We start from the raw sequence: 27,045 nt of genomic DNA, 5'->3' as shown, positions 1-27,045 counted from the left end.
TAGAAATGTAAAGTGAACATGATTTTTTATAGGTATAGGGAACCATGTATTTACATTACAGGTGTAGTGAGTAGATGGAAGAAGGGGACTGCTTTCTCAGTAACTTCTTCAAAACATTTGCTGGTTGGTGATTGCAGAGAATAAATAACTGGGCTCGCCGTGGGACTGGCCTGGACCAGCCACAGATTCCCACGACCCCTCCTCTTTACACAAATACACACACATCGAATAACAGGCTGCATAGACGCGCAAGCGAGCAGCGCGGAGAGAGATAGAGCAGCGTTGCACCAGTTTTACTGTTATTTACTACAAAAGCTACATTTCTGGCCGTGCTGTTGTGCTGCACACTGACTCACAAAGAGAAGGCAAGGGCGGAAAAACGTCTAAGGAATTGGGTTCAAATGTAGATTAACCCGTGGATCAAAGTGGAGGAGTGGGAAGAATAACGCAACTCGGGATTATGTATTTTGATAATGACGAAGAGCCTGTTTCTGCTTGGGATTTACATCCAAAACGAGGCAAGTATCCACTCTGAGTGTATACAGGCTTCATTAACACAACATTAAGTGAATAACTGCGGAGCAACAGTGCTGTCGGTCAGGATGAATGAAAATATGACGCTAAACATACTTGCGTAAAAATACAACTTAAAAGGTAATTTATAATCATCATCTGAGTCCCACTGAATCGTCCCCTGTGTTCACTCGCTTTGGGGGGGATTTTAATTAGGAGTTCAGTACAGTGCAGTTTCCAGTGATATGACTCAATTCTTATGACTGCAGTGAGATCGTGAAGTGAAATCACAAGATCTTCAACTGGGTCAGTCATTAATGATGGAGAATGAGTAGTCCAATAACAGTTAAGTCCGAGTTATGGGGGCTGAGAGGGGAGTCTCTGTTGCTCCACAGAGACACTGGAGGAACTGCAGAGAGGTTGGCATCTCATTAACTCAGCCACATGTCTTATTAAAGCGGCTATTTCCTGTTGTGTGCAATGCAGAGTAAACTGTCTCCTCTCCCAAAAAATCCCTGTACTCTTCCACAGATGCTGCATTCAGTGCTTTTATGTCAAACACTTGTATTCTCTGTCTCCTCCTCTCTGCTCAGTCTAAGGCCAGAAGATGACAGCTGCCAGTCCAACCTGCAGCCCCTCTTCCTCCCGCTCCTCACCTGTTTGTCTCCCAGCATGCCACAGGCACTTGAGGAGAAGTGAGGCCCTCCAGACCAAACTGCGCCTGGGCTCTGCCCCAGGCGTGTGGCTCCTGCTGGGTGCAGTGGTGGTGCTGGTGGGGATGAGTGTAGCAGTGGCGGGTTATGTTTCTGCAGCGCCAAAGCTTGTGGGAGGACGCGGCACCACCCATGTTGAGAAGATGAAGCTGGCTGGCCCTGTGGTCATGGGAGTTGGCCTCTTTATTTTCATTTGTGCTGCCACACTGCTCTACGAGAACAGGGACCGTGAGGTCCTCAGAAGAGATATACCTGATGACTTGGAGGATCTGAAGGGGGGAAGCTGCTGGGATGATTCGCAGGAGCAGCCAAGCATTGGTTGTCAGGATCAGTGGGAGTATACAGATGAAGAGCAGGCATCCTTGGCCACTCCAGCCCACATACTCCCCCTCTCTAGCCAGAGCCCTCTGCTTCCTCGTGCTCTGCTTCAATCCAACAGGCATAACATCAGCAGCGAACTATCACTGCCTCCTCCTCCAGATGTAGGAGGTAAAGATAAAGAGGAGGTGGACAAAAAGGAAGAGGAGAAAAGCAGCTCAACCCTGCTGACCAGAGTTCTGCACCACCAGGAGCCCACTCCTCATTCCTCCTCCCCTTGCCCCTCCATTTCCCATTGCTCTGTCAACTCAGATTCCAGCAACTCCAGTGAAATCAACTTCAACGTACGGACAGATTCTTCTGAGATTCCTCAACACTGAAACCCCCAGTAGTACTGCTTGTACAGTCTGATAAAATATTCATGATGAAACATTAAAGGTTTCACATGCAGACATATGGACTATGCATTCCTAAATAAACAGATTAAATGTTTGCTGGTATGTTTTAGTGCCTCCAAGTAGCGCAGTTGTTCTGAGTCACTGTCTGTGAAGAGCGTTTTTGTCCTGCACTGCTCTGACTCACCCATATTTAAAAGATTGGAGCTATGTTGTTTGATGTCAACTCACCATCTTTTTGTCTTAGAATTCCACCATGCTCAAAAAACCCCTAAAGCCACTACTGGTTTGACCATATTTGGATGTCAGGAGTTTTGCTGGAGAGTGATTTGGGTGCTATACTGGGAGATAGACACTCCCTCTCTCCTTCTCTTACACTCTACAGTGGGTTACTTTTCCTTACAGTACAGGTTAATTTAAGAGGATGACCCAGATTAGGTCTAAACTGATTCTTTATCTTATCTTATATGTTGTGTAGTCTTCTCCTTATCAAGGGAAATTGTGGTTCACTATAAATGAGAGAAGCACATAAGGCCACACTCCTCTCACTTGACACCTACAGCCACGCTATAAATACCAACTGGTGCTCTCTTAACGCAAGCAAGATTGAGCTTTCTTACTGTAATTCAACATTTTCTTTAGATTCCCTGAGTCAGCTCCTTAGTTTTCTCCCCTTGCTTAAATGTGGTGAGGTGAGATTTTCCAGATTTTCAGAGAGTGGATAGAGAAAAGCGAGCAACAACATTTACGAAACCCAAAACATCCTGGTGAGACTATTAAAAGTTATTTCTGAAAAAAATCAGTCCTGCCTGTTGAGTAATTGAATTCTCACTCTCCCACCATTTAAACCTTTAATCTCTTATGTCTTCATCATCTTTTCTCCTACGCTGTATTAAAATACTCATTGCACCATCTCAATCATTGGCTTCTACAAAGCTGAGAAATAGCAAAAAAAAAAAGGGCAAAAACAAAGTAGAGGAAATTTTAGCAGGTACAATTAAGTCAAAATGAGAACGTTTGAACAAGCGAGGAGGAAGGGGGAGGGGGGATTTTAATTACACTGGGGATCAATCTGAAGAGTTTTATAGGTGTGTTAAGAGTGCTGAGTATTTCCTTGTTGTTTGGGCCCATGCTGGGATTCTGCCATCCAGATGATGACTGAGACTGAAGTATACAGTAATCTGTAGCCCCACATTTCACTCTCTTAACAGAACCCATCTCTCTCCTACTTACAGTCAGTGGAGGAAGTTGTGTAGGTACATTATGCTGTTTTAAGATTCTGGATGTATATTTTTGTAGCAGGGATGGGATGTCTGATTCTGACTCAATCTTGCAACATCTTTCGCAAAAAAAGCAGCTCTCTCTTCACACTCAGTCCTGCTAAGTGTGAGATGATCTGATGTGTTTGCACTTAGCTGCTGCTGCATTGTGAGGCACTTTTTCTTTTTGAATCTGATAGTAAACTGACCAGAGGGAATAACTCAGCACACATATGCATGCAGACATCACTGCAGCAACATGGAATTCATGAAATCTTCCTGTACGTTGGTCTGTATTTGTGGCAGTTACATAAGTCAGCAGGTTTTATGCTGCATTGAGAATATAACTGAATCAAATCCTCTCCTCTCGGAGAGTATTGTGCTTGTGTGTGTGTGTGCATTGATACATATCTCAGCAGACAGACAGGAAGCCATAAGCTGCTTAACCCTGCGCTGACTCAGGACTCATACAATTTCTCTGTTCTTTGAGAAGGAAAGAAGCTACAATCAACATTTTTTTTTTTTTTTACTGAAACTCAACTAGCCGGAACATTTTCAGTATGAAAAAGTGTTTATTCCACTTTTTTTTTTTTACATGGCCTCTTTTAGCAGAAAAGGAATTTAGTAAAGAGGCAGTCAAGTAAGAAGCAGCGACACAGGAGATGTTTGGTCTCACTGAGGACATATTTTTAAAACTTTTGTCTCCCTCTGACATGTTCTGACATAGTTCTTTATTTGAATCAGAGGGATGTGCCACCAGCGTTTTATCTGCAGCACTGACTCTGTATCTTCTATAAAAACAGCTAATAAACCAAGCTACATTTTCTGATATTTAAGGGGAGAAAAATCCTTCTTGTAACCAAGTTTTTCTTTTTGATCTTTCTTTTAGCTGAGCTTTGCAATTAGCAAAACTTGTTTGATGGTCCCCAGCCTTTCAGTAGTCATGACTGGTGCCAAATAAGTAACAAGTACATTACTGACTAATCCAATTTCAGCCCAGCTTCCAGTTACCTCAGCAGTCTTCATGGTGCAGTCAATGGAAGAAGCTTCCTACTAAAAATGAAAGGACTAATATTCTGTGTTTTTGCCATCATGATGCTCATGCCTGTTCAAGGTAAGCTGGTTTTTCCTAAGTCTATATGTGTTTATATTGTCCTTAAAGGGGCCTAAACATGGTTGTACAGGGCTTTTTCAAAACTGACGCAGTAGATGTAAATCCAACAACATCTTATCTCACGAACCATTTCACCTGCCTGCACGGATTATTTTGGAGTCCAACAACTTGGTATAAAAACCTAATAACTTTTTGATAGTTACTAAAGAGCAAGTTTACATAGTTTGCATTTCATATGCAAGCTCAAAACTGAAAGTAATTGTACAAAACACAACTTAGTAAAAACCAGTTTTGTTCAATACAGCACTGCATTAGATTTGGCCAGCAAACTATGTTGTTTTCATTTCTGATTAAGCTGTAAATGATTTATCACAATCTGTAAACAATAAAAAAATATATCAATTAGATGACCAGATGAGTTTTCCTATAACTTATTCACTTTTCTGTAAAGTAGGAGAAGGGAAATCTGCGAAAAAAATCTGCAGCTCTACAATAAATCCCACCTCCATGAAGATTTTAGTGACAAATTTCTGCTAAATGTAATTTAGAGAGGTGTCTGTGGTCAAATTGAAGGATATAATGTAGCCTTTCCACTTTAATATAAAAAGTGTGCACAAAATAATGCATCACAGGACATCTTACTTTAAACCCTTAAAATTGACATAAGATTGAATCATCTTCTAAAAGATTTAGAAAAAAGTATAAATTTAAAAAATAAGGAATTTATTGTGAATCTGCTGTATTTTGCTGTATTAAAACATGTATCTCATTAAGCAGTTTTATTTTTAGACAATGAGGATATAAAAAGGGGAGATTGTTGTTCTCTTCTAATGAACACCAGCTCACACTCTTTTGTCTCCTCATTCAAGTGAGCTAGCTAACAAGATCAAAGGGGATAAGGATTGAGTCTCACTGAAAGGAAGAGATTAGTGACATCTTAAACCAACTGTGTGCTAATGTGCTGTTGGTCACTTACAGTCCATCTTTATAGTTATTTTTATAATTAAATTACACTTCCACTGAGTTTAAAATTAAGGACAAGACAAGAGGATTAACTTGTGGGACTTGGTTTGCTGCTATATACCTTCCTGCCAAAATTCCCATCATCTGTCTTCTTAAGCAAAATGCAATGCTGCCCTCAGACCTGCAGCATTCCCTGACTAAGTCGTGTTATCTACTTAGAGAAAACTGCTGCCGAATAAACAAAACATTTTTGAGATGCTCAAGCGCTAAACAAAATGTGTTGCAGTGTTGGGAGTTCGGTTTGTATTCCCACAACACTCCAGCTCTTTCAGCACCTCATGGAAAATGTGTCAAACAGGCTGTTACATTACTAATGCCTCAAGACCATTCTGTGAATTTGTCAGTAAGTGTTCTTAGATGTACTTCAGTCCACAATGCTGCCATCTTTATTGTTAGATCTTTTTTTCTTCTGTTTCCACATTTAATATTTTTCTAAAGGGTTCCCAGCCTGACTGACACTTTCCAGCTTAATTTATATGTATATGTAATGTTTAGGTGAGGATGAGGAGCAGCTGGAGCAACTCATGGAGTCAGTGGGTTTAGAGCAAGAGGAAGATTTTCTGGAATGTTTTCGTTGTGACCTGGGCTTCTGGGATGCCTGCTACACGACTGAAACCAACTGCAGCCATGGGGAGCTCTGCTACACAGGCCGTGGGAAGGCAGGTGTGTTGAATAACACTGTATTTTTTTTTATTATTAATGTGAGTTTATTAATTATTATCTAAGCAGATGAAAGGGTGAAATATTATGGAGAGTAAATGTATTACATATAAATCATTTACTGAATGCCATCATCTTGTCTCCTCAGCTGATCTGGATATAAAGACATTGGGTTGTGTAAAGGCAGAAGAGTGTGGTGTGGAAACCACTGTGCCGCTATTTTTAAACAAAACCATCTTCGTCATGACCAAATACTGCTGTGACACACCTTTCTGCAACTCAGCACACCAACTTCCCATCTACACACTTTTGCATCTCACTGCAGCTTTCTTAACAACCTGGCATTTTCTAGAAGGCTCAACGGGATCATAATAAACTAATATTTGTTTGTCTTTGCTGTTAAAAAAGAAAACAAAAAGAAAAGACTGTGTGAAGTGATGTTGAGAGGATTCCAACCATATGGTGAAGAATAAATTCATCAACTTTGCAGATTTTTTTGTACTGACTGTAATGAAATGTAATGAAAAAGAAGACGCAAGTAAATTATGGTATGAAGATTTCTATTTATTAAATAATTTGCTAACATACTGAAACAAACTCATTCTGTTTTCTGTAATACTCATGCTTGGAAATGTCCACAGAGTACTTAAGTCAATTAAGCTTTATTTATTTATTTATTTTTGCAACACCAACCATTGCAACAGATCAAGGATAATAAATATTTCTGTTACTGTCATAGAGTTTTAGTCATGTATTCTACATAAATCCTGAAACTTTCTCCCACACTTGACTGAAACATTAAAGAATTTCTGAACAAACTTCGCTGTAGAAACATTTGCTGCTGCAGCAGTTTAGCTGTGGTTCAGCAGCTCCCCAGCAGAGGGCAGGAGCTCATCTTTCATGAAACTCTGCAGATCCAAATCTTTGTCCTCCAGGTCAAGACTCAGGAACTTCTCTACCACAGTCTTGCACCTAAAAGGACCAAAGACGTTTTTACCTCACACACATCGTTACATGAATTTTAAGTAAGCTAAAGGTTAACAAACCTCTTAGTCTGTTCATCTGAAGAAGCTCTGTCTATGCGTTTTATTGGTTTCCCTGTTCTGTAATGTTCAGATGCCTTTAGGAAACACAAAAACTTAGTCAGTCTGCAAGCATGCTTCTGTGCATCGCTATGTGTGTATTTGTGTGTGTTTACCTCCACTGCTCTGCTTACAAGGTCAGTTGGCAAGCCTGCCAGAGTAGCAATGTTGGCAGCATAGCTGGATTGGCAGATTCCTTCTTTCAGCTGGTACAGAAACACCAACTCATCTCCGTCCACGGCTGTCTCGAGGGTCTAACAAACACATACATAGACTCAAACACTTACTGATTCTTTCAGAATAAGGTAAATATTTGAAGTTTCATTACCTATCTCGTTATTCGGAAGGAATATTCTGAAGTGTATTAGGGCACTGTAATTATACATAAATACAGTTCCAGTCAAAAATTTGGAAACATTTACTCTTTACTTTTGAGTAAGTATGTGTGTCCAAACTTTTGGCTGGTACTGTAAATCAGGTAACTTTGAATCAATGTGTAAACTTAGTCAGTATCAGACCCTACCAGAAAAGACAGCAGACCATTGGTTGGTAGCAGGCCCAGCTGCAGCAGACTGTGGAAGTTTGTAGCGACCAGGGTGTGAGGAACATTCACTAAAGCCTTTCTCAGCCAGTAAGAGACTGATGCAGCCAATAACGACAGTCCATCCACCTGTATGGGAAATGATGAGCTGCTATTGGCCAAACAATTAAGTCTTAATACAAGTTAAGCTTTTTAAAACAAACCACTTATAGCCTGATATCAAGCTGCTGTCAGGAATAAACCAATTAACAGGATCTTTCTGCCATGTAGTCTGCAGATGAAAAAGATTAACGTACCACATGCTCTCCTTTCTCTTCGATTAATCAACAGTACGTTAGAAAAAAACATCAACTTAGTTGATGTTATTGTCACAGTTCACCTCTGAACTGCAAACAATCTTACTTTATACAAGTTATATTAATATAGCAATTATATTATTTTCTTTCTCTGTTTGTTGTCTAACATGGCAACTTGAACCCCTTAAAAGAAAGCAAAGTAGATGTTGTAGAAGCCATGATCAGCTGGTGAATACAGATGAAATTATATTGATTAGAAAAATATAGAATGGACTGCAGAGAAAGACAATATGACATTTAAAAAAAAAGTCCTTGGCCTTGTCCCACCTGCATGTAGACTTTTATACTTCTAGTTTTTGTGAAAGTGAAATACAAGGCCTCTGTAATGTGCCTTTTATTAAAACCTATAAAGTAGTATACAGTGACGTTTTGAACACTTTTTGCAAAAAAAAAGAAACTGCCTGCTGTGGCTGAAAATCGTGAAAACTGAGCAGTGAAAAGCGATGAAAAATATTGCAGTTAGAGCCAGACTGCTGGAAAAACAAGCAGAAACTCTGTTTTACACCTCTGCTGGAGACGAAGAGGAACTGCAGACCTAATTGGCCCATTAACAAAAAAAGGACCATTTTATAGCTTTAACATTGTTTTCATATTGTTATCTGACATCATTTAGATTAGTGGTTTTTTTCCACCTTTACTTCCTCTTTTGGACTTTCTCTGTCCATCTCCAGTGAAACATGGAACAGAGATGGATGAAGCTCTTCGTCTTCTAAAGCATTTCATTTTTAAAATTTAGGAGTATTCTTTGTTAGTTGGTAGCAGAGGTCAGGAAAGAACAGCTTTTTGACAGTTACTTCTACATGTGTATATCTAAGCAGCGCTGTAATTTTCTTGCATTAGGTGACACATGTTGGCTAATCTGAGGGTCTGTTTCTGCTTCACATTATGACACCATGTACTTATTAGAGCAAAACAGATGTTATTAATTCACAAGGTGCTGGAACAATTTTGTCTTACTGTGTTAGTTCCTTTTCCAAATTCATCGATGAGTACTAATGAGTTTCCTGTACTGCTGTTAAGAGCCTGGGCCATCTGGAAAAGAGAGCAACTGTTATACTACATTTTCTTCTTTTATTGTTTGTGGGTGTGTTGGTTGGAGGAAGAACAACCAGTGCTTTGTAAAAAAAAAAAAATCTTAATAGGTGAAGAGTGGGAGCAAAGCTAAAAGACAGCAGTGTAGAAAGTATGTATATTATATTTGTGCACCCACTCACAAAGACACAAGTATGTTTACAATGTGTGTGTGTGTATGTGTGTGAAGTACCTGGTTGAGGTCTATCATGAAGGTGCTGAGGCCCACAGACACAGACTCTCGGCCCTTCATGCGGGTGTAGATCCCGTCCACCACACTAATCTCTGCCTCCTTCGCCGGGACGTCTGAGCCAATTAGAGCCATGAAGACTATCAGACCCACCTTGAAAATCAAAACAAATAGTGGGCTGACTGTCAGCTTAGGATTTTTCATTAGAAGCCATGAGCTCAGTCTTATAAAGACAATTACTTCTTTGTTATCAGTTATTTAACTAACTTTTTAACTAACTTAATTTTTTAACTAACTTAATTGAAATAATTTGAAAAGGGGAGATATTAATAATTTAAATAAGGAAGTGGTTTGCGTAGTGCTCAGGAAAATAAACTTTGAATGTAGGCAATGTGCAGTTATGAAGATTAAATATGGGTCTCCCACTTGTATAGCTAGACCAGGGCTACTCAATTCGGTCCTACGAGGGCCACAATCCAGCAGGTTTTCCATGAATCCCTGTACCAACACACCTGAGTCAAATTAATGAGTCATTGTGTAGAACCTGATTGGCTGTTAGAGCAACCTAATTTGACTCAGGTGTGTTGGTGCAGGGATACATGGAAAACCTGCTGGATTGCGGCCCTCGTAGGACCGAATTGAGTAGCCCTGAGCTAGACTGTTGTTTTGTCTAAAAAGCTGTTTATTAGTTTTGCTGTGTCAGCGTGCCACACTGCAGCTAACCACTGTGTGTGGCTGTGTAACACCAAAAGACAACGGTACACAAGCCCCTAAAACTGCCCAAACATCAGATAGCACAATTTTAGATATGTATGATATAAAGTTAGAGAACTGATTTTTTGGTGAACTGATAAACATTAAAAATTTGGTGAGTTACTTGCAACTATTATTGATACTGTGACACTTGCATGCTGTAAACATGGACCTGTTTGAGGTAGATGCTCTTGCCAGATGAATTGGGGCCAGTGATGATCTTGACTCTGCCCTCAGATTCAGAGCTCTGGAAGGAATTGGCCACAAACAAAGGAGAGCACAGCTCCAACAGTGGATGCCTAGAAAAACAGTAAGGACAGTCAGGTAACATCTTCAACTATGTATAAATAATTCATACCTCATTTGTAAGCGCATACCTGCCCTGTGTGATCATTATCTTTCTGTGGCTGGTGAGCTTGGGTGAGGAGTAGTTGTACTCCTGGGAGGCACTGCTCATAGCCATCAGACAGTCCAGCTCAGCAGTGAGATCCATAACCTAAACAGCAAACACAGTGAATGTCCTGACTAATACAGCAGGCCTCCTCAAAGACATGAAAATAGCTGCTGTGTCAAACACAATCTAATTACCTACCTATTCTGACACTACTGAAAATGAAGACTGAGCTGGAAACAGCTATTTTAACCATATTTTGAAAAAGAAAATACTGAATGACAAACAATAGGAAAACTTCTATGATTAGAGATTTTTTTCGACATGTTATGATATAAATTAAATTACAGATGGTAACATTTTACCAAAATTACAGAACAGTTATGACAGGTGTTTTCAAAAAGACTTTGAAATCCTTATCACTTTCATGGAGCTTAATGTCTGAAACCATTAACCTCTTACAATGCTCATAGTTGTTTTTTTTTTAAACTGCCAAGTTGAAATAACTATTATTTCTGGTGCAGATTCTGACCATATGAAGTGCAAACATAATAAAGCATCAGGTAACCTTAACGGTCATTTTGCCTTCAAAAATTCCACCACTGGCAATAATCTGTCAAAAGCTGTTGAAAGCAACATCAAACAGGATCAAAAATGTTTTCAGTTAATTATAGTTCATTATAACAATTATTATAACAGTTAATTGTAACAAAAATCTACCTACACACATTAAAAGCTTTACCTTGATGGATCAATCATTTTATCATACTAGGGGCATGTTTTAAATATAGGAATCGGACCTGCTCAGTGATGCTGACCAACCTGATGGAGGGACGTGCTCCTCTGGAGGACTGCATTCTGCAGCTGCGTCATCACTGCAGTCTCCATGTCTTAAATACATGTTTTTCAGAAAAAATATCATGAGAATAAGACATGGTTAAGTTGTAAAGATATCAGTAACACTATCAGGTGATAGAAAAAGACCTCTAATGTCACAGTGCAAGTCTCCCAGGAGGTCATCCAGCTCCCTGGTTTTCTGGCTGCGGTAGTGCAGTCGGTCCTCTGAGAGAAACTAATCGACAGACACTCATAAAAACAAAGATAATGTATGTTGTATACAACAGAATTGCATAAGCAACTTTGTCATTCTTTTAAGAGTATAGAAATAACACAAGATCACAAACACACCATAAAATCAAGCCCCTCCATCTCAAAATCTTCTTTCTCCACCATAGTAGGCAGTCGAGGCACAGAGAGAAGGAATCCAATCTGTAAGGAGTTTTAACCTGATACAAAAGCACTGATGTATACAGAAATACAATTTTTCATGAACTAATAACATGAATCCAAGCAATTATAAATTATATGTGAACACATGTCACATAAAAAAAGTTTTGGGAAAACGTCTATATCTAAAGATCTGACCAGAGGGATGTAAATGACACAGCAGGAGGGGATTCGAGGATCCAGCTGTTCAAGCTCTCTTCTGGCAACATCTGTTAGAAAGTCTGATAGCCCCATCATCCTCCTCTTCTCTGACAGAAGTACAGGGTGTAAGCTGTGCTGAGGTCAGTTTAACCAGCATAAAGGTTGCAATGGTTCATAACTCCACTTACTCTCATCAACTGCAGGATCTACGTTTGGTTTGATAGTGAAGCGATTCTCTTCTAAGCTGGCTTCGAAATCCACCTAGAGATTTAGTTAAACTCAGAGGGAATAAGTCCTCAGTGGGTTTTACTATCAACAACTCAGTGAGTCATCAATGATTCTGTGGAGTACAATGCACTGCCATAAAGGCTTGACAATATCAATGACGTGTATATATTTTGTGTAATAACTGCGGGGGCAAAACATAACCGGGAAGACTCACAACTCGACTGATGAGAGAAGCGATATAGTGGAGGTCATCGGAGAATACTCCACTGATATCACTAAACAGCTGAATGGACTGGGGCAGGTGTCGCACTGTATCCCTGATACACACTGCACTGTAAACCGTCTACAAACAAGCATGAACACAGTTTTGTGTAGATTTAACTGTCAAAAAGTATGGTAACTATAGTAACACTGTACAGTGACTCCAACCTTGTAGAGACTCTGCCAATCAGTCACTTTAGTGTGAGAGAGAGACATCCGGCGAAGAAGACCCTATCACAAAAACACACGCATCCATGGTAACTAGCTTCAGGCGGATGACATGATATAAAAGTTCTGGTGATATCTCAGAGAGGCACATAATAATAAAGATAAAGTATGTTACGGGTATGTTCCTGATGCTGCGTAACAAAGCCTGCAGGGTGCTCAGGACATCCGAATTCCGAGGTGACGTGAAGAAACGTATCACTTCTTGCCTCCTGTGCAACACTGCTAGGTCCTGTGTAGGCCTCAAAAACCACTGACTGTCAGAAGAAAGGACATCACTTTATTATTTTACTTATTTTATTATGTTACTTACTGTAACACAGACTTTAGTGTAACCAATGTTACGTTAAGTAGATGAAAAATTGATGTGGCACCAACATATTTTTCATTAGTCATTCATTTGATCAAAGAAATAACAATCTATATTTTTTTTCTTTCTCACCGCAGCAGCTTGGAGCCAAACTTGCTTCTGCAGCGGTTCAATATTCCTATGTTAGACAAAAATATCAAGAACTTTATGTAAACACTTTTTGACCAAAAATGGCAATAATGTCCTTGCTACTATCTGAGGCGCAAACCATAAAGACTGAGTCCTTCCTTTTCACCTGACTGCAGCTTGTACACAGATGGGTGCAGATCTGATTTGAATATTTGCAGTACACTGAAACAAACACAAGACCCAAGTCTTTTTCTATGTATTGCATTTTTTCTTTCTTTTTGTTTAAATAAACCCAAGTGGATTTACACTCTTTATTGTCTTTACAATTTTAAGATATAATAAAAATATACAAATAAAAAAAAAAAAAAAAAAAGAAGGGTTATAATAGAGGGCATAAAAACACATAAAACAAGGCATTGGGGGCAAAGTTAAAATTCTGGAAATCAAGCATTTGCTTTACTTAAAATGTATTTAAAGCTGTACTACGAATTTAGCTTTTTACCAAGGAAAATAAAACGTGGTATTTTCCAGTTCAGGTCCTTTTAGTCCCACAGCCTTTCCTGTGTTACGTTTCCCTCATCCTATCTAACCAATTTAAATAAACGAGTCATTTTAAACTTCTGCAAAGCTTTGATAAGGAACTTACAATAAACCTGCTGAATCTGGTGTTTAAACAGAGAGGGCTAGAGGACCAAAACTGGCAAATGCTGTATTGTCAGGTTTGTTTAATAGTGCAAGAATGACTTGACACAAAACACGATGTTCTTAAAGCAATGTACGATGGCTACAAACCTTGTCCAACTTGTTACACTATCTCATATTTTAAGATGGCTGTAGGTAACCAAAGACACAGTCGCACTAGACCTACTGATTTATTTAGGAGATCAAAGTAATCTTCAAGGAAAATGTTTTAACACTTGCCTGTAAGTATCTTTGTCAATGTACACCACTCCTTTTCTACATGGGGAAGAAACAATAGCTTCAGCAAGGGAGCATTTTTTTATGAATACAAACTTCTCATTCAAATTCGGCTCCTGTGATGTGGCTGATAGATACACCAGCAAAATGAAAACAAAGAATAACAAAATCTGCCAAAAACCTGGTTTGCTAAAGGACGAGGTGTAAAACAGACTAATCTTTGTAATTAATTATTTTTTAAAGGTCGTCTTTATGAGAAGTATATTTTCATTGTCCAACTCGTGTGTGTGCACAACTACACTTATGTGTGTCTCACAGTGTGTAGGCATGAAACTGCAGGATTGGAACTCCAACACTGCGGTCTTCCAGTTCCACTCCCACTCTCCTCCTGTCCAGACATTTCAGCAGAGCCCCCACTGCCCTAGGCTAACCAAAAGAGATACACGCACTCTCAAATATGAGAGAAATGATGGATACTGTAGTTTATGATCATATCCTGCAGAGCCATGAAAGATATGATATATATATATATATATATATATATATATATATATAAAGCTGGCTCACCAACAGGGATGAGTCAAAGGGAATACAGGAGGAGAGATAGGACATTTTGTCTTTTTCTGAAATATCACTAGGAAGGAGAGGCAGATGGGCAGAGCACAGTCTCTGCTTGCCAACCTCCAGACCTGCAACATTAAAAATTAATGCACTGAGTAAAGTTTTTTTTTTTTTTTGACAATTGGAAGATTTTTATTAAAAAATCTGCCTGACAAGTGTCAAAGGGATATTAATGTTGTGGGTGGTTGTCTGTTTACCAAAGTCAACATATGGATAGGTAACCACCTCTGGTTTGTAGTTTGGGTTGGAACCTGAAATCCATAAAACAAAAGCAGTTACAAATATAAAAATATATTTAAAAAGCTAAAAAGAAGCATTTAGTTGTATAGTCAATTTAACTCTTATCACACAAACTGACATCAGTGTCAAACATCCCTAATCTCACTGAATTCCTTGACCCAGATACAAGTTGTTCCACATCGCATCTAATCAACACATTTTTGGTTCTCCATGCTGAGACAATTTTCAGTGAACAGAGCTCACCAAGTTGCTGCAGGTAGCGAGTCATTGAATGTTCCTGCTTTGCACTTGTAATGATTACATGGGGAGCAACCTCCTGAATAACTGAGTAACAGAAAAACAAGATAGGATGTACATGAAGATGATCTATAAATTCACAATTATAATTTAATCTGCTAATCTAAGCCCGCTTGAGGAGAATTCCCTGCTATTTTGTTAAAAGCAGGTGTATTGTTTACCTCTGGCCAGCAGGTGGAGGTCATAGTTATCAGGAGTGTCGGCCATGTAGTGTAAAGAGGAGTCCTCACTGTCATAAAAGCAGAGGCCCACTTGCCCATGTTGTACCAAAACACTCAATAAAATCTACAAATATAAGCATAGGAGTGTTTATTTTACTGCTGTATTAACTGTACATTAACAATCTCAATTATGATGATCTGTTCGTACTGCAGGTGAGTCCTCCTCCTCTTCTTCTTCATCAGCAATCCTGCCAGGGGGCTCAAAAACCAGCCCTCCACCTCCCAGATTTCCTAGAGCTGCTGCCATCAGTCTTTGAATCAGTTGGTAAAGATAAGTGATATTGTGCTCTAAGTGCTAAGTATGAGCTATGTATTTGGTCAGCTAGTGTATGCAAAAATAAACACACACACACACACACACATATATATACATATATATATATACACACACACACACACACAATTATTAATTAATTGATTTATCAAAGTGCAATCCTAATATAGCTGATATCCACTGGATGGCTCACTGAATTTTATGGGTAACATATTTTGGTGTTACACCGGAAAAGAATTTGAGCAGTGATGCTTGACAAAAAAGCTAATGGGGCCAATAAGATAAGCTTTGTCCAAATTAACTAAACATCTCTATCAAACTTTTAGTAACTTCACATTTAGGTGGTAATTTCCTTAACTTTAATCACAACAAGGTTAAGGGTTACTTAAAATGTATATTTAATCGAGTATTAAATGTTGCTAAATGTAGCCTCAGCTAGCTAGTTAATGTTTGATGCATGATGACCGCTAGCTAAATTTAGCTAAACAAAAATATATATTACATACTTCTCCACGAAGTAACTCAGGGTGTACTTACATTACCTGTTGGGCCTGTAATAGCAATACCAACTAATCTTGTGCAAATCTCGGTAAACGCAGTCTTATGAAAAAGGAGAATTATGTTTTGGCCTTCCGTATTAAAAACCCACCTTCTAATTTCCGCCCGCAATATATTGTCATGGAAACAAGAGACTCAACTGTGTCGAACGTTCCTTTGTTTTCTAAGCCAGTAGCTACTTAGTGCCAACACATAGCATAAATAAACTGTCGTTTTTATATGTTAAAAGAAGTAAAATTGTGAAACAGTAAGAATAACTTTTATGTTCAATATGGGTCATTTATTATGTAGACAGAAAATGAGACTTTCATTTTTATGAAAAAGTTTTTTTATTCACATTGTTTTTACAGATGTTTTTCAAAGAATTGTCAAAGGATGTGTGTAATGTGCATTTATTTATAATAAATAAAATAAACAGTTTTTAGATTTAGCAATATATTTACATCAGATTTATGTCAAACAAATATGCCATAAGGCACTGAGATATTTTGAAATGGTGAAAATCCAACTCCTTAAGTAATTAATACCCTCAAAATGAATGTGTTCCAGAAAATTGTACATCTAAATGTTTCGGACAGAAAAAAATATTTCATGGCTTTAAAATGGCTTATGACACAAAGCTTCCCTTTATTCCTCTTAACATGACTTTACACAAATCTGTGCCAGACCGATCAAACACAAGCCCCCGGCAACTGAATAATTTCTGCTTGTAGCTTTCTCTTGCTTCTTATTTCATCAGCCCTTCACAGTTTATGTAAAGCTGTTTAGCCCCATCCTGCAAGCAGTTAGGATTAGTTCGTCTAATCCTCTATAAAGAAGATAGACTTTCTGACTTAACCTTTCTGAGACTGTAGGTGGCCTTCTCCAAAAACAAACAAAAAAAACAAAAAACAAAACAAACATTATCTATCTTGTAACAAATACCGAAGTGGACTTTATCAAACAAATTTGTAATTGAATGCCTATCAAAATTAGAAACAAGAATGCAGATAGTGTTGGAGGAAAGGTGGCAGAGGCAATTTGTCCATTTCATTCTGCCTTTGATGTCCTAAAAACTGATGAATTGAAAGTCCACATAGAGCCATCAGGGCAGGGGGATTACCTGAGGAGGGAAAAAACATCTTGGTATTACAGATTGTTTTTTCGTTACACTGCATCGTTTGTGTAAATGTGAAACTTACATGCAGTGCCGTTCAGATAGCGTAACCGTATTCTTGCTCCTCCCCTGACGCTGCTTATTGCTGGGAACATTTCCACTCCACGAGGAAGGTCCTTAAAAGCTATGCCAAGGAAGCTGCCATCAACAACAAATCCCAGGGTTCCTGCATCAGCATCCAGGACAAGCAGGACACGCTCAGGAATGAGGAGAGGTGTCTCTGCCCTCTTTGTATTTGGAGACATGGAGAATTTTGGCCTAAAACTCCCTCCAGCCTCAGATTGATATCTATTCCTCTTATTTGGGTAACAACCTAGAGTTTGCCCATCATGCCAGAGTTGATTAGTTCTAAGCTCCCAGCCCCAAGACTGAGAATCACCACCTATCAGCACGTTATAACCCGACCCCTGCAGGGGACAATCCTGCATTGAAATTCCCAAGACTGCATGACTGCCTCTGTATTTGGGGCTCCACATCAACTCCCACACATGAAGCCCACTCTTCACTCCCATCTCTGCCCTGACTGCATCACTGCTGAGTTCAGCAGGTGTGCGAGTCACTTCCTGTTTGCAGGGCGACAGCAGAAAGTGAGGAGAGTGATGGATGGCGCTCCAGTGTGAGCGTACATCTCCTGGAGAAACAGGAGAAGAGTTCAGAGTGAGTGCGAGACGTGAGGATGTGGGGACAGCTAGTGGAGGGAAGGCTGATGAAGATGAGGGAGTGCTGTCTCCTCTTCCATACAGCCAAGCTGAGAGGAAGAGACCCATTGGTAGTGTCGTCAGAAGAAAAAACTGCAGAAAAGAAATTGTGAAATTGTATTAAACTTCACATATAAGTCAGCAGCTTATCTGACATTAAACAAAAGTTAAAATCTTCCTGGACAGGTTTTAAATGAAAAGTTTGACATCAGTATTACATTGCTAATGAAGAAACAACATACTGTTTTTCACCCAGGTGTAGCTCAAGGTATATATTTGAGAAACCACGCTAATTCTAATTTATTATCATCTTAATTCGTATTTAATATAATAGTTGCAAGAAAAATGCAGTGGAGTAAAAGTTTAAGTATTGTGGAACCTCAGAATTGCTCAAGTAGATCTAGAATAAAAGAGTATAGCTCCGTTTTGGTCCGGGCCGGCACGGTTCAGAAGTTTTAAAATGGTCCAGTCAAGTATCTCAATAAATGTATCCCAATACAGTAGAGTGCAGGGTAAGATAAACAAATATTAACAGTATTAACAAAATTGCGTTCACTCATCCAGAGATGGTTCTGGTAATTTTACTTGTTGGGCCAACCCAGTACAACAGATAATGTCCTGACATAAAATAAATCATTAAATCTTACCAAACGGTTCTGGTACTTGCCTCTGGTTGTCAGCTTAAAACCGGACTGCTTCCAGTCATCCTCTGCCTTATAAAAAGTCTTTTATCAAGCATGCTGGTGGTCTTATCGCAGCTCGGTAACGTAACAGCTCCTTCTGACCCAGTTTTTGGTTTCGACCTCCGGGCTGGGAACAGCATAGTTTATCAACCGAGTCTGACGCCATTCACACTCGCAGTGACAAGGACAACAGATCAGTGACGTGTTTGTAAATAGATGGGAGGGACGCTTACATCTGTTATCCACTGTATGCCATCAGTTTTACCTCCGTTTGATCCCTTCAGGCGTCAATTTGATTTTATCGCGTCCTGTAATGAATGTAAACATAAATGGCGAAACATATGAAGAGAATCAGACTTGGGCTTTTTACTAATAAAAAGAGAAAAATACAATAAATTCCAAAGCGGCTCATTATTTTAGACAACGCAGGCGCATCATGAGCGTTAAGGATGAGGGTAATTTAACCCTGCTCACTGTCGTACAGGTCCTCACATTTGGATAGATGGAAAGCCAGGTGATTTTGTGGTGAACAAATGGATAAGGGTTCAAAGATAGTGTTAATAGGTAATTGCCTCAAGTAAGTTGAATGTCAATAATTTTTCTGTTTATTGACACTGTTTCTTTAGTAATTATTGAGAAAACAGCAAATATGACATTAAGAATTTCAAGACCATCTTAAATAAATAAAACTATTCACTAAAAAACGAAAGAATGTATTAAAAAAAACTCAAACTGGATTCCAGTTTTAAATGACTAATAAAAAACAATGATAACTAAAATTTCTATCACAAATCTATAACCCTGAAACCTCAAAACTTTATAGACTGTCTATAAATTCCTTTTTGTGAAGTAAAATCTTTGTTTGTTCTTTAATGGCGTGCCTCCTACATGCTCTCTCTCACTCCTCATTTTGCTTGTATTAAAGTATGTTATCCAGTATGTAAAGAATCGGTCATGGTTGCATTCCAGCACTGATTTTTCTTGTCTGTAAGACACTACTGAGGGTTTCTGTACGCATATTTACAAACGCAGGACAGCAAAGATGAAAGTCGGTCACAGCATTGTATTACTGTAATGAGGGAAATACTTTGCTGTTTTTAAATATCTGGTGACTTATGTTTAATGTCTGATTTATTTTTTATTCTAATGACATCAGCTTGATGAATGTTAATTATAACATTTATTATTGTTTTTTTTTGGGGGGGGGGGGTAAATACCAGGCAGATATAGTTATGATACGAGTTCTTGTTTTTCTCTGAGAGCTCTTGGACTCCAGTTATGTGCTACAATGATTATTCACACATATGAATAACAACAGCTCCAAAGTTTGGGCATATCAACTGTATCTGTGTACGTTGAATGAGTATGTACCCACTTTTTTGGTAATGTTATGTTATAAAGTGGTGTTTTCAAAGTTTGCAAATACCTTAGATTAGCAGTAAGCTTAATGGCCAAATTGGAGTCATGCATATGTTTTCATCACATAACATGGCAATAAGGTCATGTGCACACCCTTTTTTATTTAAAGAAGAAAGATTTAAATATGTCTTATCTTAGTTATTTTATTAACGCGTGTGATGGAAAAAATCAAGAAGATCCATAAAGAGAATTAGAGCTGTTGATGTTCATTAGCCTGGAAAATGTTACAAAAACTACCTCTTTAGTTTAGAATGTGGAGTCAGATAACAGTAAAATAACAGACACCAAAATTATATTATCACGATTGTTTTTAATATGTATAAAAACAAATTGTTTTTGTTAATATGATCAAAGTTTGTTTGTTGATAACGGTTCAAACAATTATGTATTGGTAAATATGACAGAAAAATATACCAGTTTTGTGCCACATGATAAATAGTAAAACCCACTTGCGATAAGGTGCATATAAAATAGTTAGCTTATTAAACATATACTCTGCTCCATTCACATGCAGATCTCAAAGGGCCTCATCAGCAATGTATGAAGTACAAATCCAGCTTTTATTGGTGCCACTTTTGTCCCTTTTCTTTTCTTCTTTAGTGTTTCCTTTACTTCAGATCTCATAAACAGAGTACACTTGCTGATAGTTGGCAGCTAGCCTTTCACCTGAAACTTATAAGACTACTTTTTTCCACTAGATTAAGATCAGGACAGGATGGAACAAATAAATAAACAAATTTATGTGTGTGTTTGTAAGTGCTGTTGATTCTCAGATGGCAAGTTATTTAAGCCCAAGTAATGCAATGAGTAGCTACTCATTTCTTAAACAACCATTTTGAAAGACACATCCTGTAATTGAGGAAAAGATGTTAGTCTTTTTTAAAAAGGGTCAAATCATTGGCATGCATCAAGCAGAGAAAACATTAGGAGATGCAGAAACTACTAAAATTGGGCTAAGAGCTGTCCAACACATTATTAAAAACTGTAGGGATATTGGGGAACCATCGTCTTCCAGGAAGAAGTGTTGTCATAAAAAATCCCGAATGATGGTGATTAATTATCACTTAAACATTTGGTGAAATAATAATAATAATAATAAAACACAGTAGAACTCAGGGCTGTGTTTCATAGTGAAAATAAGAACATTTCCAGATGAACAATGTGAAGGAATTGGGAATTTACAGCTGTGTAGCCATAAGAAAACCATTAACCTGTGAGACTAACCAGAGTAAAAGGCTTCAGTTTGCTAGGGAGCATAAAGATTGGACTATGGAGCAATGGAAGAAGGTCATGCGTAGTGCCTAGTGTGGGGGCAGTGGTATGATCTGAGCTTTCTGCAGTGGGTCAGTGCTAGGATCAGCAACACTATGTGCCCAAAGAAAAAGGTCCATCAATGGATTTTTTTCTTCCCTGATGGCACAAACATATTCATAAATGACAATGACAGGATTTGTTGGGCTAAAATTGTGAAAGAGTGATTCAGGGTGCATGAGACATCATTTTCACACATGGATTGGCCACCACAGAGTCCAGACCTGAACCCCATTGAGAATCTTTGGGATGTGCTGGAGAAGGTTTTCCACAGTGGTTGGACTCTCCCATCATCAATACAAGATCTTGGTGAAAAATGAATGCAACACTGGATGGAATTACATCTTGTGACATTGCAGAAGTTCATTGAAACATTGAAACTACAGGCGGTCCAACAAAATATTAGTGTGTGACAATTTTTTTTTGTTTGTTTTTGGTAACTTTTGGGGGCCAGGCATTGTGCATAATGAAATGCTTTTTTAATGTGAAAAACTTTGCTGAACTTTTCCACAGTTTGATGATGTCTAATAAGTGTTACCAGCATGGAAAACCCTACACATCCAAAAGTGAAGCTAAGGGGATACCTCATGCATTTCAAATTTAGCAAGTGGGCTCCTGATCAAGCATCAGTGATGACAAACTTGTGAGTGATGAGGTTGTCAATGAACATGTTAATTTAATAGTTTATGTTCTTCTTTAACCTTTGTTCATCCTCTTTTTTCATCGTGTTGCTGCTTCTCACTCCAACATCCTGTTTGTCTGATCATAAAGAATTGTTGCAGGGTGGAAGCTACCTCTCCACCTATAATGCCATATTTCCCACATTTCAAAAGTGAAGCGTTTAGGCTTATTGATCCTCTAATGTTTCATTTATCCAGGAAAAAAAATCATTGTGCAACAAACTGCACTGAAACTTTACTTTTAATTAAATAAAAGTCCCTACAAAATTATCAGAGCAGATATACAGCCCCCATCCTTGTTCTGATGATCCCATCTTCAGATTACTTTTTTGTTTTGTTTTTGTTCATCCACTATAGGGGGCATTTGTCGACACCAACACCCGACCTAGGAAACAAACACAAAGAAGAAGCGTGTAAAACACTTTTAATGTTGATGTTAAAGATGTAAGGGGCCAAAAATATGTTGTTGTAAAATCAATTCATGTGGTAATGTATTTACAACAGTTAGGCAATTGCTGAAAAATAGCAGGGGAAATAAGGTACAACAAATGTAATTTCACAAGTAATTACAAATATAGTAACCTTTTCAAAGCAGTTCACAAATTTCTGCACACTAGACTACATCTGCCAAGACTAAAGATTCAGATTTAGTAGATTTTTTTTCTTTTTTCTAATTTAGACAGGTTTTCTTACCAAAAGTCTTCCTCTTGTAAAAAAACAATCCAGCCAGGAAATAAACAAGTCCAAATAGTAGCACTGCTGCCCCAACAGTAATCTTATTCGTCTCCGCCTCAGTCAATGGCTCTAGAAAACATATTTATCCCAGATATGACTTTGGACTTAGAAACTAAAATGAACTGTTTAAGATTAAGAGACTTTACTGTCATTATAAATTTACAGCAAGTCGTTGATGAGAGTCATATAACAGCAACAGTATAACAATATATACAAATAGAAGTATGCTAAAAGCAAGGTAGAAAGTAGCAACACACAGTGCTGGAAGGTACAGTATGAGCTATCTACCAAAAAACTGTATCTCTGAGGAGTTTGTTGCATATACACACATTCACCTACATGTACATATACATACATATATACACATATACCACATATACAGACATACAATATATATATATATATATATATATATATATATATATATATATATATATATATATATATATATACTGTATATACACACACACACACACATACACACGGTACATAAACATAGACATATACACATACAGTATATACACATAGACATACGTACCCACACACACACACGTTCATACATGTATGACACACTTTCTATAAGCAGTGAATATAAATACAAAGGCAGGATATTTACAACAAATATGAATTGTACATTCATATTTATAAAATGTTGTGACTTCACAGTGAACACATGAATCAAATCCAAAATCAGATAACACCTTACAATCCTTTTTACTCTCTTACCCCAGTTGGAAAGCTTTGGCTCCAAAAGGCTGGCATGCTCCACCATACAGGTAATTTTCTCATGAGGTGTGGGTGTAAACTCCAGATATGAGTGGATCTGGTAGAGCCAATTTCCATTGGACAGCTCCTCAGTGGATATTACATCAGTTGTAATCTTTTTTCCATTTTTCAGCCAGGTCACTTTGATTGATTTAGGATAAAAGTTGTATGCACTGCAGATGAGCACTTTTTGATGCCTGTTGCCCTGTACTTCCACAGACTTCAGTTTGATGGAGGGCTCAACTAGAGAGGAAAAAAGTAAGGAAGAATTTCTCTTACAAACTGGATTCCAACACCCTTTTCCATAATGATAAATATTAAAGGAAAATTTAAAGCATGTGAGTTTGTCACTGGTCATCAGGGGCTGCTGCCCTATAAGTTTTAGATGTTTCCCTTCTCCAACACACCTGATAATTTAAATGGATCTCCTCAATAATTTGTCTTAGCGTTTTGCACCAGCCTTTTAAGAACCCATTAATTTAAGTCAGGTGAGTTAAAGCAGAGAGAAATTTAAATTCTACGAGAGTAGTGACCCCTGAGGACCAGGATGGACCCTGCCTTAGAGGCTTGTTGGTTTAAAAGTGTTTAATTCCAGGATAACACCTAACCCTGCTGCTAACAACTTCAGAGCCAATGAAGCTCTGCTATGAATGGGCTCAGTAGATCTGAAAATTAGACTGGACTAAGTTCTGAACTGGAAGCTTTCAGCATTCAGATGCAAACCTGAGACAAAGAATACTCATGATAATTATGATGTACTTACAAGTGCATTTATTTAGATTTGCCTCCCACAGTCAAAATTTAACTAGTTTATAATTATTTTCAACATCGACTGTGCAGAAAATTGGTTGGGAAGTGAATGACCTATGTTTAAAGTAGTAGGCCATTCTGAGCAGCTGTAGTTGTACCACGCTGAAGGTGAGCAAGCTTCATGCTACTCATCCTCATTCTGTAACAAGGGAACTTTCACCCATTTTCTATTTATTCCTAGTGTAGTACCCATAGTATTCATTTATATAGTTAAGAACAAAATTGTTTAGGTCCCATAGATCCTGGCAGCATTTTGTTTTGAAGAACTTTTTAAAACGTGTTGTTAAAGGAGAAAAGTAGAGGAATTACATTTATTATGGAGTAATAAAAGGACAATAATCAGCAAGTGGTGATAGTTCGACAAAACAGAAAAGAAAAGGAGAGCCTTTTAAAACAGATGAAAATACAGAGATATCTTTATATAGATATCTTGTAAGTCAAGACATGACTTTTGAAAGGAAATACCAAGACGTCTTTAACAACACCATGAAGTGAATTTTACTGAGGCTCTGCTGACAGAAAAGTCATGAACTGAAATCATATGGGAGATGAGTTGCTGTAAGAGAGCAGCAGGTTTTGTGTGAGTGGGAACTGATGAAGCTGCCCTTGGAAGAATGAACATTTTATAACCAAACCTGGGTCTAGGAGTTCCCCAAGAAGGGATGTTGTGGCTAGTTGTGCTTCACAAACAGATTTCAAGAGCCCATTTAATACATTGTGGCTTTCATAGTATCTTGATCACTACTGCTGAACAAAAAGGAGAAAATGTACATAGAGACACATTTCCCAGAAGTAAAATACTTATCCAGCAGTGAATGGACCTGCTGGAGGATGACTGATGGTGATAAGCTGAACTTCATAGAATAGATGGAGCCACTCTCCCTCTGACCCTGTCTGCTCAGTGCCAAATGATTAGTCAAAGAAATCTAAAAAATAAATCAAAAGAATTAAAAAATAGCTAAGTTTTCAGTCAAGGTAATTAGAAAACCCTGGCCTGCAGCTGAATAGGTTTATTCCACCACCACCTCTCCAACATCCTAACATGGTATTTAATATGATGCACACTCATACACGTTTCTGAATGGAAACATTTTGCTCTGTCAGGTGATGACTGAGTGGAGTGTTTGTTTTGAAACCTTTCACATCAACTGTATCAGAGATTTTTAATGCCTATAACTTTATAGTTTATATTTATTTTATACCAAGATGTGCTAAGCTTATCATACTTTGCTATGACTCAAATCATTTCTTAAAAGATGATTGGATTCATAACAGTGTGAAATAGCAATGGAGAACATGTTATATAAATATGGATGGTTGGATGGACGAACTATTGTTAATATATTATTAACTGTTATCACACCCATTTGTATAAAAAAAAAACATTGATTTTTATTATTGTCCAAAGGAAAAGAAGAAAAAGTAAAGAAACACTTCTATCTAGTCTGTTCTTAGTACAAACCTAAAAGGGTTTAGAAAAAAAAATACTATTGCCTTTGATATGTTATTTTAGGTTCTGGGTAATTGTTATCATTAAAAAGTAAAAGATTTTAATTTTTCTCTTGTACTATTTTTTTTTAAATAATTTGTTTCTAAGTTTCTTTAAAAAGGTAACAATTGCAGGTTCTCTCACCTGTTGACTTCCATCATTTTACTTTTGACCCACTACAGGTATAGAGTGCGTAGAGCACTGTATCACAGATATTACAAACACGATTCATGTATTTTGTGAGCTGCTGTAATTTAAAGCACAGTGAGAGTTTCAGCTGTGATTGGCTAACATTACCTGGCTTTAAAAACAAATCCAACATTCGCTGAAGGTGGGCTCTGCATTTTTCAAAATTCTTCTTTTCTTGCTCCAGAAAGCTTTGGCTTTTGTTAAGATCATCCGCAATTTCCTTTGATTTCTCTGTATAACCGGTATACTTTCCCACAGTGCTGTTGTACTGGACCAGAAGTACCTTGTTGAAGTAGATTTGCTCCAAATACACCAGTTCATGAGCAGAGGTGTACTGGCAGCGAAGCAAACCGTAGCCGTACATAGCATCTGTAATGTAAAAATTAGGCGTCAGGTTTCAACTGATGTGGAAATGTTTTGGTTCATTAGATGCTACCAGTCAATAGTTTTGGCAGGCTTTTCCATTAGATTTAATGCCATAAGATTTAATAAGATTTTAATAGTGGTTTAAGCGTGTCCAAACTTTTGATTGGTATTGTGTATTCCTACACAACAGAATTTAGGATTTGTTAACCTCTCAGAAATTAAATATTTTAATGATACTTACGTGCACTTGAAATGACCAGGAACAGCAGACAGATAAAGCTTTTCACAGCCAGCATGGTCACACGCCACAAAAGAAAGCACAGTACAAAACAAAGTGAAAAACTGAAAAATGAGGAAGTGGATCAGCTGACTACCCAGCAACATTTTTTTAAGCAGGTGCTGCACGAGCTAAGCGCGGTACTCTGTCTGGACTTAACCCCCCCCTAAAAACACAGACCAATTTCTTTCTTTTTTTTTCTTCTAAATTAACCAGGGAAATCCCCACAGAAATGAAGTTGAGAATATTCAAAGTGACAGAAGACTGTGGAGCAGTTTGTGATGAAATGAAAAATTAAATAAAAAATGACTTCATCCCAGAGAAAAGTTTCAGTGTTGTAGTGTTTTTATTTATTTATTTTTATTTTTTATAAAAAAC

The 27,045-nt window shown here is 38.0% G+C and overlaps 4 protein-coding genes across 9 annotated transcripts; 1 reads left to right on the top strand and 3 right to left on the bottom strand.

The window, feature by feature from the left end:
• Positions 1 to 257: 257 nt before the first annotated feature.
• Positions 258 to 2,036, top strand: LOC121642264 (transmembrane protein 200A). Of its 2 annotated transcripts, none has more exons than XM_041988881.1 (2): positions 258 to 518; positions 1,107 to 2,036. In XM_041988881.1, exon 2 carries the CDS (start codon positions 1,121 to 1,123, stop codon positions 1,922 to 1,924), a length of 804 nt encoding a protein of 267 aa, XP_041844815.1. In that variant the 5' UTR covers positions 258 to 518; positions 1,107 to 1,120; the 3' UTR covers positions 1,925 to 2,036. The 2 variants fall into 2 exon arrangements, with proteins under 2 accessions (XP_041844815.1, XP_041844816.1); XM_041988882.1 differs by lacking the exon at positions 258 to 518 and adding an exon at positions 535 to 932.
• A 4,508-nt stretch (positions 2,037 to 6,544) lies between these two features.
• msh5 (mutS homolog 5) lies at positions 6,545 to 16,237 on the bottom strand. 4 transcript variants are annotated; one of them, XM_041988880.1, is made up of 26 exons: positions 16,181 to 16,237; positions 15,406 to 15,508; positions 15,198 to 15,321; positions 14,983 to 15,063; positions 14,697 to 14,750; positions 14,446 to 14,567; positions 14,195 to 14,304; positions 13,882 to 13,917; positions 13,100 to 13,182; positions 12,964 to 13,009; positions 12,640 to 12,778; positions 12,465 to 12,527; positions 12,250 to 12,378; positions 11,996 to 12,068; positions 11,805 to 11,914; positions 11,568 to 11,648; positions 11,364 to 11,451; positions 11,202 to 11,269; positions 10,366 to 10,484; positions 10,161 to 10,287; positions 9,239 to 9,388; positions 8,932 to 9,006; positions 7,601 to 7,747; positions 7,194 to 7,331; positions 7,042 to 7,115; positions 6,545 to 6,967 (listed from the first exon to the last, which is right to left on the bottom strand). In XM_041988880.1, the coding sequence occupies exons 2-26, from the start codon at positions 15,502 to 15,504 to the stop codon at positions 6,847 to 6,849; spliced, it is 2,457 nt and encodes an 818-aa protein (XP_041844814.1). In that variant the 5' UTR covers positions 15,505 to 15,508; positions 16,181 to 16,237; the 3' UTR covers positions 6,545 to 6,846. The 4 variants fall into 4 exon arrangements, with proteins under 4 accessions (XP_041844814.1, XP_041844810.1, XP_041844811.1 ...); XM_041988876.1 differs by lacking the exon at positions 16,181 to 16,237 and adding an exon at positions 16,069 to 16,174 and having other exon boundaries at positions 15,406 to 15,579; XM_041988877.1 differs by lacking the exon at positions 16,181 to 16,237 and adding an exon at positions 16,069 to 16,174.
• Positions 16,238 to 16,370: 133 nt separating this feature from the next.
• LOC121641886 (SPRY domain-containing SOCS box protein 1) lies at positions 16,371 to 19,039 on the bottom strand. Of its 2 annotated transcripts, XM_041988240.1 has the most exons (4): positions 18,860 to 19,039; positions 18,591 to 18,753; positions 17,271 to 18,036; positions 16,371 to 17,191 (listed from the first exon to the last, which is right to left on the bottom strand). In XM_041988240.1, the coding sequence occupies exons 3-4, from the start codon at positions 18,010 to 18,012 to the stop codon at positions 17,061 to 17,063; spliced, it is 873 nt and encodes a 290-aa protein (XP_041844174.1). In that variant the 5' UTR covers positions 18,013 to 18,036; positions 18,591 to 18,753; positions 18,860 to 19,039; the 3' UTR covers positions 16,371 to 17,060. The 2 variants fall into 2 exon arrangements, with proteins under 2 accessions (XP_041844174.1, XP_041844172.1); XM_041988238.1 differs by having other exon boundaries at positions 18,591 to 19,039.
• A 1,310-nt stretch (positions 19,040 to 20,349) lies between these two features.
• Positions 20,350 to 26,892, bottom strand: LOC121641134 (H-2 class II histocompatibility antigen, E-S beta chain-like). Its single transcript, XM_041987084.1, has 5 exons — positions 26,632 to 26,892; positions 26,133 to 26,393; positions 23,498 to 23,779; positions 22,730 to 22,840; positions 20,350 to 22,421 (listed from the first exon to the last, which is right to left on the bottom strand). Exons 1-5 carry the CDS (start codon positions 26,684 to 26,686, stop codon positions 22,381 to 22,383), a joined length of 750 nt encoding a protein of 249 aa, XP_041843018.1. The 5' UTR covers positions 26,687 to 26,892; the 3' UTR covers positions 20,350 to 22,380.
• Positions 26,893 to 27,045: the final 153 nt, after the last annotated feature.

Source organism: Melanotaenia boesemani, chromosome 6, assembly GCF_017639745.1.
Source record: "Melanotaenia boesemani isolate fMelBoe1 chromosome 6, fMelBoe1.pri, whole genome shotgun sequence".
Taxonomy (NCBI): domain Eukaryota; kingdom Metazoa; phylum Chordata; class Actinopteri; order Atheriniformes; family Melanotaeniidae; genus Melanotaenia; species Melanotaenia boesemani.
This window is presented reverse-complemented; position numbering and strand designations above follow the sequence as displayed.

Bases quoted from the DNA above. Each gene is read 5' to 3' on its own strand.
- LOC121641886 (XM_041988238.1), bottom strand. From the start codon at position 18,012: ATGGGTCTCTTCCTCTCAGCTTGGCTGTATGGAAGAGGAGACAGCACT. The intron at 17,192-17,270 runs GTAAGTTTCACA...TTCCCTCCTCAG, and splicing joins CTATCTGAACGGCACTGCAT to GTAATCCCCCTGCCCTGATG.
- msh5 (XM_041988880.1), bottom strand. From the start codon at position 15,504: ATGGCAGCAGCTCTAGGAAATCTGGGAGGTGGAGGGCTGGTTTTTGAG. The intron at 12,379-12,464 runs GTTGGAGTCACT...GCTTGTTTGTAG, and splicing joins ATTGGCAGAGTCTCTACAAG to ACGGTTTACAGTGCAGTGTG. The intron at 7,116-7,193 runs GTAAACACACAC...TGTTTCCTAAAG, and splicing joins TTGTAAGCAGAGCAGTGGAG to GCATCTGAACATTACAGAAC.
- LOC121641134 (XM_041987084.1), bottom strand. From the start codon at position 26,686: ATGCTGGCTGTGAAAAGCTTTATCTGTCTGCTGTTCCTGGTCATTTCA. The intron at 26,394-26,631 runs GTAAGTATCATT...TTTACATTACAG, and splicing joins CCTGGTCATTTCAAGTGCAC to ATGCTATGTACGGCTACGGT. The intron at 22,422-22,729 runs GTAAGAAAACCT...TTTGTTTCCTAG, and splicing joins TTACAAGAGGAAGACTTTTG to GTCGGGTGTTGGTGTCGACA.
- LOC121642264 (XM_041988881.1), top strand. From the start codon at position 1,121: ATGACAGCTGCCAGTCCAACCTGCAGCCCCTCTTCCTCCCGCTCCTCA.